A 12,560-nucleotide genomic window follows, 5' to 3' on the forward strand; every position below is an offset into this window, starting at 1 on the left:
GACATGCTCCAGAGGCCCATTCTTCATGGATTACTCGGATAATCTGGATTTTACTGTTGATGATTTGACATTGTTAGTATTGTTGATCCAGGATTGTTAGGTTCTTCAAAGCTCATCCTGGAGTTGCTGTCATAGCAACAGGTCCATAAGTTCAAACCTTTTCGGGAGCAGCTTATTTAATGTAAACAAGACTAGATTGCATCTTTTGATGCTTAAAGTCTGTCCCAGCCACTGCTACAAGAGTACCCTATTGAACCAGGGACAATAAAATAATAATAATGTAAAAAAAAAATAAAATAATAATATTATAATGCTGTGTAATCTATCACAATATAGACAAACAATTTTACTCACTGAGAGATTTTTTTCCCAATGAGGGAATAATCAGCTGTTCAAATTAATGCATGGCTCGGTCTAACTGTACATCATGTGTGTAAGACTAACATTATTAGGTAATATGGGAGTGGCTTGATGCATCGCAAGAGATGCACCACACTACTTGCACTAGTTACACTAAAAAGGCTTAGAATAGTGCATAGGTGTGGAAAATGGGACGCACCCAATATCAGATCTCACATTATATTTCATCATCCTCATCATGACAATAGAAGCAGAATGATATTGATGTCTCTTTTCCACAAAGCACCTGAGTTTCCCCAAATTCTCTGTTTTAATCACTTAATTGAATTTATAAAACTTCAAAGTCCCCCTGTGGTGAAAATCAAGTTTTTAATGTTGTTTATATGTCTATGTGGTGTTTTTAATATGCTTTCAGGCGAACCATGATGTGCAAATTCATAAGTCAACATCATTGCTGAATATTTTCTCCTTAAAAGTCCAGTGTACCAAAGACAGCCTCCAACTGTGACGTCACGAACTACCTTGTAACCGATCACATCAACGTGCCAGCGGACTTTAGCATATCATCATTAACAGTGAACTAGCAGGGGAGTCTCGAGAGAAGCCAGGTTATCCTGGTATATTTTTCTGTTGATATGAAAAATCAGGTAGATTTAGCAATATAGCGGGTGAATTATATATATGATGTATTAGTCCAGGTGATGTGAAAATTAGTTTTTCATAAAAGCATGAAATTTGGTACACTTGTACAGTTTGGGGCCCTGAACATTTTCAGCCATCGCAAACACGCCTCGTGTTTAAAATACAACTTTAGTCAAAAATAATGACTTTATTCAACAATTTTTCCTCTTCCCTGTCAGTCTGTTATGCAGTTAGCGCAGGGAACGCATTGCAGAGCTTCCGTGTTTACGCCAGAACGCCGGCTCAGTATTGTCCAATGCCGTTCACGCGAGCTCCACGAAGCATGTGTGTGATGCTGACGCAGGACCGTCCAATTATGAGCGGGTGTACGGACGTAAACACGGAAGCTCTGCAATGCGTTCCCTGCAACAACTGCATAACAGACTGACAGGCAAGAGGAAAAATTGTTGAATAAAGACATTATTTTTGTTTTTGCACACAAAAAGTATTCTCATCACTTCATAACATTAAGGATGAACCACTGCAGTCACGTCGACTGTTTTATCGATGTCTTTAGTTCCTTTCTGGACCTTGACTGTGGTTGTTAAATTGCGGTCTATGGACGAGTCATAAACCTCTCAGATTTCATCAAAAATATCTTAATTTGTGTTCTGAAGATGAACGAAGGTCTTATGGGTGTGGAACGACATGAGGGTGAGGAATTAATGACAGAAATTTCATTTTTGGGTGAGGCAACCCCTTTAGGGTGGACTGGCTTGCCTGTGGAAGAGCTGACCACAATGGTCTCCAATCGCTTGGGTCCATCCAATCCCAGACTGAGATGGCATATTTGGAGCCACCTCAAATGTTTGTCCCCAACAGTGTCCTCCTTGGTACACTGCTCTTTTGAGGTGCTGCACCAGTGCATCCTTAGATGGGGGGGATTGGTTTCATTCCTCTTCCTTTCTTTGTGAACTCAAGATGAGCTTGATCAATGTTGAGTTGTCTGCTGGTGCAGTCGTGGAGGAGAACTGTGAAGTGTTTCACAATGGAAATCACATCCTCTGGAATGCTTTTTGGAGCCTTCGACAGGACATTGAAGGCCTCTGTTGTCATGTCATCTGCAGTCCAGGTATCCCCTGCTGTCTTCTTGCCCCTGGTTGCAAATGTAGATGTTATGTCAGAGCCGGTGAAGGCATGGAACACAGGAAGGGTCTTGGATTTGGCAGGACCCAGAGACTTGGCAGTCTATGGGCAGGTATGTATCTGAAGTTCTTGCCAGTCCCAAATGCCACCCACATCTCCTCAATGTCCAGCTCGGACACATGCGTAATGGCTAGGACCACGACATCTGTGTCCACAGTGCACAGGGTGATCTTTTTAAATCCTTTTCCTGCAGAATCAGCCACATGGCGTAGCATCCTTGTATCTGCCTCTTCATGTATGCAAGAGGCAATCTGATTTGATTCTTGTGCAGACCAGTGTGCCATAACAGAAACTGAGTTCTTTCTTGCCGTCTCATGGTACACCAGTTGTCAATATTGACAAGGAGATTAGCAGATAGTCTTGATTCAGCTTTTTGCACGTTACACAACATGCATGCAACAAAGTCTAGGCTAGGTTCTCAAGTCACTGAATTCACCAATAACTATTCTCCTGAACAGTTTCTGATGTTTCATATGGTATCATTGTAATCCTTGACCATCAAAACATAGGGGTAGACATCACCTTTTCTGTGTTATATTTGATTCAGAAGATATGATACAAAATACATAATTCGGCTATGGCGGAAAGTAAAATGGTCGCCATTGCGACCACAAGTCGTTTTTTGTGATGGCTCCATTTCTGAAAATGTTCAGGGCCACAAACTCTACAAGTGTACCAAATTTCATGCTTTTAAACATTAAATATATAAACAAAAAGTAAACATATCACCTGGACTATCTGATGTTATGATCAACTATATGCCTTTCTCCACTGATGTTCTGAGTTCAAAAGAAGGAAGCTGTCTGACTCTGAGATGATGAACAGGAACATGTAATATTAGCAACACATTATTAGCTGTTTGATAATGTAGTCAAGCAAAAGGCTAGTCATATTAATTACCGTTAAGTGTCTGACGTTGTAAAGAGCGATACCATTGTCCAGCGTTTACCTCATTAAGTTGAGTAAAAGTTGACCGAGCTGGTGTGAGTAAGTGGAGGCAGGGCTAATTTGCATATTCATGGCTCCGCATATACTAAATGAGGCAAGGGTGTCGAGTTACATTCAAGGAAAAAAAACATTTAAATGTGTAACTTTTAAGTGATAAAATTGTTGACTACAGGGGGACTTTAATAATTTGAACAATTGTTTCAAAATGTAATCAAATCAAAATATAACAATTCCTTTACAAATTACAATATCCATTCAACAATTATAAATGCTTCCTCCAACACAGCTTCATTGGTTTGTCAAACAACTGAATCTCTTTTCTATTGCTAAACCAGTCATGGTTACTCTATTCGGCACCAACATTACTCATTACCATCCCAGACACTCCCAAACCACAGCCTTACCTGTCGGACAAACCACTGATATAAGGAGAGCTTGATGGTCCAGGGGCCGGTGTGGAACATCAGGTACAAGTAGGAGATGCCGGAGAACAGATCCGCGGCCGCCAGGTTTCCCAGCAGGTAGTATATGGGGTAATGAAACCTGCGGTTCATGAAGATGGCCATCATGACCAGGATGTTGGCGAAGATCACAAAAAAACAAACGAGCATTCCCAGGGAAACTACCACAATGTCTTTCGTCCGCCATGTGTCACTGATGTTCTTCTTGCTGATATTGTAGAAGAAAGTTATAGTCTCGTTGTAGTAGCAAACCATCGTGGCGGACAGAGATTGGGCCGTCAAAGACGGCAGAGCGGGTGATTGGCTGGGATCTGATGGGTGGGAGTGAAGGGGAAGGGCCTTCGAGTGTCAGAGGTCATTCATTGAGGCATGGAGCTGTGAACCTTCCGTCTGAAGAATCGGATCTACTGCAACAGAGAAAAAAATACAAGGAGTGAATATTATTCAGGTTTTTAATCACCAATCACGTCATATATCAGGTTGGGTGAAGTGATTCACAGGCAAATCAACACAAACAAATGTCAGGTCACCGGTCATGCTAAAAATCACATGAAAGCATAAGAAATTATAATTTGCATGAAGGCAATGAACATTGTTTTACACGGATTACGCATCTGGATGTTTTACCTACGAGTTGTTGTTTTCATTGATTAGTCTACTGTAATACAATGATTTATTTTTACTTCATTATTTAAACCTGCATAAATTAACGACAATACAATAATACCGACATACATAAAAACAATCTTTTTTTAAAAAAGAAAAAAAAAATATCCCTAAATCTTTTTCTTCACATTAATGAGATTTTTTGGTATTAAAAGTTTTTTTTATTAACATTATTTTCATTTTCAAGCCAGATTATACACCTGGATGTTTTAGTGTTGAGTTAATGATGATTTAACCATAATACAAAGATTTATTTTTACTTTATTATATACCTTTAATTAAAAGACAGTACAATAAAATTATGATACACATAAATTTTTATCATTTTAAATTATAACAGAATTTTATATTATAATTTGCATCAGGAAAAAAATGAGTTATTAAAGAATATAATATATCTGAATCATTTTATTATACTTTGCAAGAGCAAAAGGAACACAGTTTTATGAACATTAAGATTTTATTTGACATTTTCGTGACAAATTAACACATTTGTGAGTCAGATTACCATAACGCATCTGGATGGTTTAATGCACCACATTAAAACCATGATATACATGTATACGTCTTTACTTGAAATAAGATCTTCACATTGCTGTAATGAGAATGAACTTTTTGTACTACAGTAAATGTCATGAAAACTCTAAAATATGATTCTATTTGACTTTTACATTTCCTGACAGTTTTGTTAGATTCACTGAGCCTCAAAACTGCACAAGTCACACACAACTAGCAACAAATAAATAAATGTAATAAATTTAACACAAAACCACACTAGAGATCATCCGTCCATCCAACACACTCTCATCAGAGTAACCCGACCGCCGCACAAAACAAGAAAAACATTTCCCACTGAGATGGACAGAGAGCGGCCCGACTGCACCTCAACCAACCACAGCCTGCGTATCAGCTCAAACGCATGCTGATTGGACGCCGCGGCTGTCAATCATGTGCCCTAGCAGAAGGTTTCCAGTAACTCACCGTTATCATCTCACAAACTTCCAAATTAACCCACAAGGACAAACATCCTCCTCATCGTTTGTAAAACTGTGGTCAGATGAAACCAACTGTCACTGTGTATTTTCCGTCCGCTCAGGAAATATACTTCAAACAGACTAAACTGGAGAAAAAAAAGCTGATTTTAATCACACAGAAGTCACTAATCGCTACTTTATAACTCTACTGACATCCAGGACACTAAGCCAAATGTTAGAGACAATGTTTCGCAATTGTACATTCATATCTTAAAAATGAATGTATCAAAAGATGGATTCCACAGCAATGCCACAGAACAATCATTTCTTTCAGTGAGCAGGTCTTAGGAAATGCAAGGCAAGTTTATTTATATAGCACATTTCACACAATGGTAATTCAAAGTGCTTTACATAGAAAGGGAATTAAAAAAAAAATCATAAAATAATTACAACAGATGCATAAGAAGTAAGAACAATAAAAGCAGAGAATAAAAATGATTAAAACGATTAATTAAAATGAATTAAGACTAAAAGAATAAAAAAGATGATACATAGATAAGATAAAGTGCAATCCGTCGGACGGACAGTGGCACAGCTAAACAGATGTGTTTTGAGTCCGGATTTAAATGTGAATCACTTCTTAAAAGAACCAGTTTTTCTTAATATGAACATCTGTTTTAAAAATCTAAAGAAACCTTTTCTACTGTAAAGAAGCTTTTGTGCAATGGAAAGGTAAGTAACACATTTCTTATAAAACATAACTACAACTTTGTTTTATTTACAACTTACTGTGTCACTATCATGGGAACAGGTCAAAGGTCGAGTCTTGGCATTAAAGAGTTATTTTCTGGGTTATTTTAGATATAATATAGACCAGTGTTATTATTGTTAACTGAAACTATTAAAAACATTTCTGTTCATTGAAATAAAGCTGAAATAAAATAAATATTTGTTGAAAAACTAAAAGAAAATTAGAAATGTTGCCTTGACAATAAACTGAAATAAGCTTAAGTTGAAGCACTAAAATTATTAACAGGAAATAAATAAAAACTAGGGCTGCCCGCTCGACGAGAAGAGTCTTAGTCGGTTAGTCACAGAAGAAGAAAACAGGAAGTGACAAAAATCACACAGTCTGTGATAGACAGATCGTTAATGACAGGAAATCCAAACATTGGCCTTTCATCATTCACTGACATCAAATATGGCTTATCACTTGACACATGTAAGCAGTAGCAACTTCACAAGTCCGCTCGCTCTAATGTTCATCTTTTGTTTTGAATCAGTGGTTCGGAGCACCAAAGTTTGGCAGTTTGATACTCGCTCCGAACCAATGATTCAAGACAAAAGATTCGTAAATCTTCGAAGCTTCATGAAGCAGTGTTTTGAAATCGCCCATCACTAGATATTGTTGAATAAAGTCGTTATTTTGGCGCACAAAAAATATTCTCGGCGCTTCATAACATTAAAGTTGAACCACTGTAGACACATGAATATGTTTTTAATAGCTTTCTGGGCATTGAAAGTGTTAATTATCTTGGAGGCCTCACTGAGCCATCGGATTTTATCAAAAATATCTTAATTTGCGTTCTGAAGATGAACGAAGGTCTTACGGGTGTGGAACGACATGTAATTTATTCCTGTGATCAAAGCTGAATTTTTAGCATCATTACTCCAGTCTTCAGTGTCATATGATCCTTCAGAAATCATTACAATTTGATTTGATGGTCAAGAAACATTTCTGATTATTATCAATGTTGAAAACAGTTTTTTTATTTTTCAGAATTATAGAAAGTTAGAGCATTTATTTGAAATTATATTACATGTATTTATCAAATATATTACATTTACTAAAGCATTTATTAAATAGAAATATTTCACTACTTTACTCTTCACTCACTTTATCACTTTAATGTATGACGAATTAAAGTATTAATTTCTCTTTTTTAAATTTTACCACAAACGTTTGAATTGTATCGTTTCCACAAAAATGTTAAGCAGCAAAAACTGCATTTTAACATTGATAATAAATAGTGAATGTTTCTTGAGCAGCAAATCAGCATTTCTGAAGGATCATGTGACACTGAAACTTCTCTTTGTAAACAACAACAGAATTATAAACGATTCTAAAGACAAATGTTGCGTTCCCAAATGCACAATCAAAGTAGCATTTACAGTGATTCGAAAATGAAAACGCAGCACTGTTACAGCAAGCCTGCATCGCGTCAGACTATTATTGATATAATTACATCACAGCCATTGCGAATTTTATATTAAATTCTCACCACCATTCATAAAAAAAGTTGCCGGGCGAGTAACACGTTTCAGCACTGATTCTACTCGCATTTGGCGCGTTGAACCATTTGAACTCTTTTAGGGATCGTTCATATGTCGCGTCTAAAAACGCATGGAAAACGCGTCGGCGCCGCTTTCTCCTTTCCAAAGCACTCGGGAGCCTGTGCTCCGGTGCCGTCTGCCGTTACTAAGCAACCATGATCCATGACGACGCGGTAGTTGTTTGTTTCAGCAAAGGATATATGGATTTCCAGCATCAAAAATCACTTGCAGTAGCTCTGCTAGAGCAGATTTATTTAAAAATGTGTATCCATGTACAGCTCTGATCAAATATTCCTACATCTTGGCTGAGCTTTGTCCTGTAGATGGCGCCGCGCGAGAAAAAAAATCTTCTGTGCAATGATCAGTCGTTGGGTCTGTCAGACTATTTTGCAGTAATGCGACGAAAAATATTTAAGACCTATCGAATCTGAATTTAAGACATTTTAAGACTTTTTATTAGGAAAAATATATTTAAGACTTTTTAAGGACCCACGGCCACCCTGTAATAAATGACAGAAATTTCATTTTTGGGTGAAATTACCCTTTAAAATACTCGAAACTGTAAATGGTTTGCTTTTATTTCTTTAAACTCACAATGACAACAAAATGTTGTGCTTTTGTAAAACAATGAAAACAAACAGGATGCACTTTCTGCCGTCTCGATCTCTGTGAACTTGAGCGCGTCATAAAAATTGAAACTCAGCATATACTTTCCTCACAGACATGAGAAAAATATTTATGGAAAGCTTGAAATGTCTACTTTTAAAATGAACCAATTCAAATCTAAACCAAATATTCTCAGATTATGTCATCCGTATGTAACGTGCATATAGGCGTGTCCAATACTGCAGAGATGACGAGTCAGCAGTATCGATTTCATCTCTGCAGCCGAAAACACACAAAACAGTAATATATCAATAAATTATTAAACATTATCAGACAGTCTCCTTCTGTTTTTTAACACCACATTCATAATCATTGCGTCTGCCGGTACACTGTGGCAAACTTTATGTATGCGCTTGAGCGCTGATTAGGCTATGTATTATATATAGGCAATTAAAAGGTTTATTATTATGATTTACATGGTTTATTAATATAAACGCATGATTAGTCGACTAATCGCTTGAACGTCTACTAGTCGACTAGAAACATCTTTAGTTGAGGGCAGCCCTAATAAAAACTAAAACTGAAATAGGGCTGGGCGATATGGCCAAAAAGTCATATCTCGGTATTTTTTGGCTAAATGGCAATATACGGTATATATCTCTGTATTTTCTACATTTTTCTATTTGGATTTAGAAAAAAAAAAAATCTGTATTTACTTTTTAAAAATCTTAATTTAACATCCTGCCTAATGTTGTCCTACAAACAGAGTTTATATTGAAAGCTATTAATACAGATATAGTGAATGTAACCATGTAGTCTGGCACACTAATAGGCCTAAAGTATGTGCAAAAAAGAGAAAGTTACTTTACATTCTAACATTGTAACATTACAATCTAAAAATAAAAATAATTTAATAAGTTAAAATAATCTAAAAATATCTAAAAATCTAAAAATAATAATAAGTTAAATTCACTAGACTAAAAATTAAAATAAATACAAAAGCACAGACTAATTAGCTATATATGTCATTCTACGAAACGGGTGCCATTTCCACTTTGCATTTTTCAAAATTTTCATTAAGAAACTTTTTTTTAAACAAATCTACAACTTATGTTAGATATGTTAATCCTCCAAAAAACATTTTCCCACCTCAGGCACAAAATCTTAATTGATATTATCCTTTTTATTCAGGCAAGGAAGCCATTCTTGTACCACCCCGTCACGGACAATATGTATGCCAATGGAGTAGTAAAACAAGAAATAGATTTTTAAAATCTAATGTTTTCCTAATAGTAAAATGTCCCTTTTTTGGAAACCATCAATAGAAAGTCTGTAATTTAATATTTTTTTTTTTTATTATTAGATTTTTAATCTTGAAATATGAATTTGACGCTTCAATGGCTTCATTGTTTGTACTGAAAAAATGAATTCACTTAAAAAATACAAAAAAAGTTACATTTATCTGATTAGTCCACACAACAAGAACAACAAGTGAATTAACGAACCAAACAGTGTTGCCAAGTCTGCGGTGAAAACGTGACAGGGTGGTATGTGACGGGGTGGTAAATTTCAAACCAAAATGTCGGCAAACCTCCCATGTGGTCAAGTTTCTTAGCTAGCATACATGCATTCAATCTGAAATATAATTTTCTTTGTATTAATAATGTAAAAAAATTAATAAAAAACATTTTTCCCTATCTATTTTGCGTGACGGGGTGGTAGGTTTGAGCTTGACGGGCCCTGTCTAACATGAAAAAGCAACAAACAAACAATGTAAAAAAAAAAAAAAAAGTACATAGTTTCCTTCTTTTGTTCTATGTGGCTATAAGGCTCAAATGATGTCACTTCGGCTTTGTGATGTCATTTAAAGGAACAGTGCATTATTTATAGATCAAACAAGTTAGTGTGACGGGGTGGTAAGTCAAACTGAGGGACGCGCACAAATCATAAAATATTTACAAAAAAAATAAGGTTTATTGTGAATAAATATATCTTATGTAAACAGGGGCACACATATAATCCTGAAAATAGTATATGTTTGAAAAAAATATATAACTTATTTGGTGATATTTTAGATGCAAATGTCATGTTAGTTAACATGTTAATGTGAAATTGGCTATATAATAATGAAAAATGATTAAAAATAGTATGCTAATCTTCAAAAAAAGCATTTTATCATATATCATGTTAAAAAGAACACTTGAATTAAGCTTTGGAAACAGACTTTGGGACATTTTTTGTGCCTTATGCATCTGATCAAACGTTGCGGACCCAAATGGCACCTGTTTCGTAGAATGACATATTATATATATATATATATATATATATATATATGTGTGTATGTATGTTACTGCTATCATAAAAATACACTTATATTAGAGAATATACCTGTGAAATGTAAGTTATGCGCTTAGGAAAACACCACATCACAAAAGCAATCTGTCAGAGCATCTGGCGGGGCAAGCCGCTTTAAACGACAGGCCTACGTGTTAACTATCTTAATCTTACGAATTATTTGTAAAGCCCTTAACATTAAGCATGTCTCATGTTTAAGCCAAACTGTATTATGCATTTCCCCCGCAGCAGCACTCTGCTTCGTCCACCGCTGTTTTTCAGATGCGCTTGTATAAGACTACTGTATATCGATATAAACGGTATCACCTCATTCCGTATTGTATATTAAAAATATATCGGTATATCGTACGAACTCGATATACCACCCAGCTCTAAACTGAAATAAACCTAAATAGCAACATTTTAAACAAAAAAAAAATAATGAAATGACAAAAGTTTAATAAAACTATGAATATTTTAAATATAACTTTAAACTGCTGCTTAAACATTGACTCAGTTATGGTAGTTTTGCATGGTCAAACGCCACTCAACTGGTACTCAGATGTTTTTCAGAAAGTATTAAGATCTAACCATTGTAGTTCAGCTTGTGTTTTGTGAAGCACTGAACTGTGATTGTCATAAAATCTCAAGCAACTGTTAAGCAAGTTTCATCATCAACCATAAAAACCAAGTGAAACATTTCTGTACAAGCGAAAGAAGAAGAACTGAGAGTAAAACAAGGGTGTGTGTGTTTGAGAGACACAGACTGACATCTGATCCAGCATAATATCCGTCTCAAGCGCATGTGTGTGTGTGTAGTGAACTGAACCGTAACAACCCTCTTATAAACTTAAACCTTTTATTACAGAATCAGACACACCCTTCAGCAGCCCGTCACTTTCTCTGTCTCTCTGCAAACTTTAAGCCATTTCACACTGTAGTATCTGCAAAGGTACGCATGTGATAGTTTCCGGCCGCATGTCTCTCTCTCTCTAGCACACACACACAGAGAGAGGAACTGACGTGTGCTGCTGAACTCACAAACACTTCAGACAAGTAAAAACGCCTGCAAACTGAGTAACAGATCTACTCCATACAGACACAATGAGTCCCAGTGTGAGTGTGTGTGTGTTTTATCACAGACATAAATCAAAAACTGTATATCTGTTATAAAAGCTCTTACATGATTCTTTCATTCAGGAAAACTGCCCTTCATTATTATTATTTTAGTATTTTACATTGGTCTTCAAAATGTGGTGAATCTTTCATTTACTCAATATGCACATTATACACTATCAACCAAAAGCCTGGACTCACTTGAATAAATTTATGTTGAATTTCTTGTCAAAACTATTTCTATAAACATTATTATAATTCTAAAGTATAAAATAAGTCAACGTGAAAACTGGCCATTTTTATTTTCTAAGATGTTGCCACTGTAAACACTGACAATTTTTTTTATGGAATGTTTAAATGTCAATTTCATGTTGACTTTAAAGCACGACTCTACAGGTAAAGAGGGTAAAAATTTACCCAACAGACTTTCCGCAGTTGATTTATCATAGTACATTAAAGACAACTGTTTTGCTTCAAGTTTTTTGAAATATTATCATGTTTATATATGAAAATGGGATTATTTAATTAAATATGCACTCATTTGTATGCATTTCCAAAAAAGTAATGTGTTTAAAATTTTGTTTGATTTGGATGGCATATTAGAGGTAAAGTTTTTTATAGAGGGGATTTTGGATTTTTCTTTTTATCTTTCAATAAATCAGAAAATACTGTCGACGGAAAAAAAAAAAAATTTCACCATGTTTTTGGGAATAAAGTGTTGTATAAAGTCATGTTAATGTTATATAAACAAACCCCTCAGTAAAAACCTTCAGAACATAGATAAGAATAAAACTGTAAATTTCAGTGTGTGTAAGTGCTGCTGAAGTGGAGAAAAAAACTCATTTAGAGAAAGGGACCATTAAAAAAATATGTATTGTAACTGCAATCTACATATCCAAAGAGACAAAGTGCAATAAAATAAATACAAACATAT

General features: G+C 35.4%; 1 protein-coding gene across 7 annotated transcripts in view; it reads right to left on the bottom strand.

The window, feature by feature from the left end:
- lpar2b (lysophosphatidic acid receptor 2b) overlaps window positions 1-12,560 on the bottom strand; it is a 57,186-nt gene that overhangs the window by 42,397 nt on the left and 2,229 nt on the right. For 5 of the 7 annotated variants that reach the window (XR_007931490.1, XM_051904610.1, XM_051904580.1 and 2 more), the window contains exon 2: window positions 3,540-4,003. The exons of 1 other annotated variant lie outside the window; for it this stretch is intronic. Coding sequence is in view for 5 of the 6 variants with exons in the window: in XM_051904610.1 (XP_051760570.1) it covers window positions 3,540-3,851 (312 nt within the window). In the remaining variant the exon portion in view is untranslated. The remainder of the gene's footprint in view (window positions 1-3,539; window positions 4,004-12,560) is intronic. One more of the 7 variants, XM_051904590.1, reaches the window with a different exon arrangement.

This window comes from Ctenopharyngodon idella, chromosome 1 (genome assembly GCF_019924925.1).
Source record: "Ctenopharyngodon idella isolate HZGC_01 chromosome 1, HZGC01, whole genome shotgun sequence".
In the NCBI taxonomy this organism is placed as follows: Eukaryota; Metazoa; Chordata; class Actinopteri; order Cypriniformes; family Xenocyprididae; genus Ctenopharyngodon; species Ctenopharyngodon idella.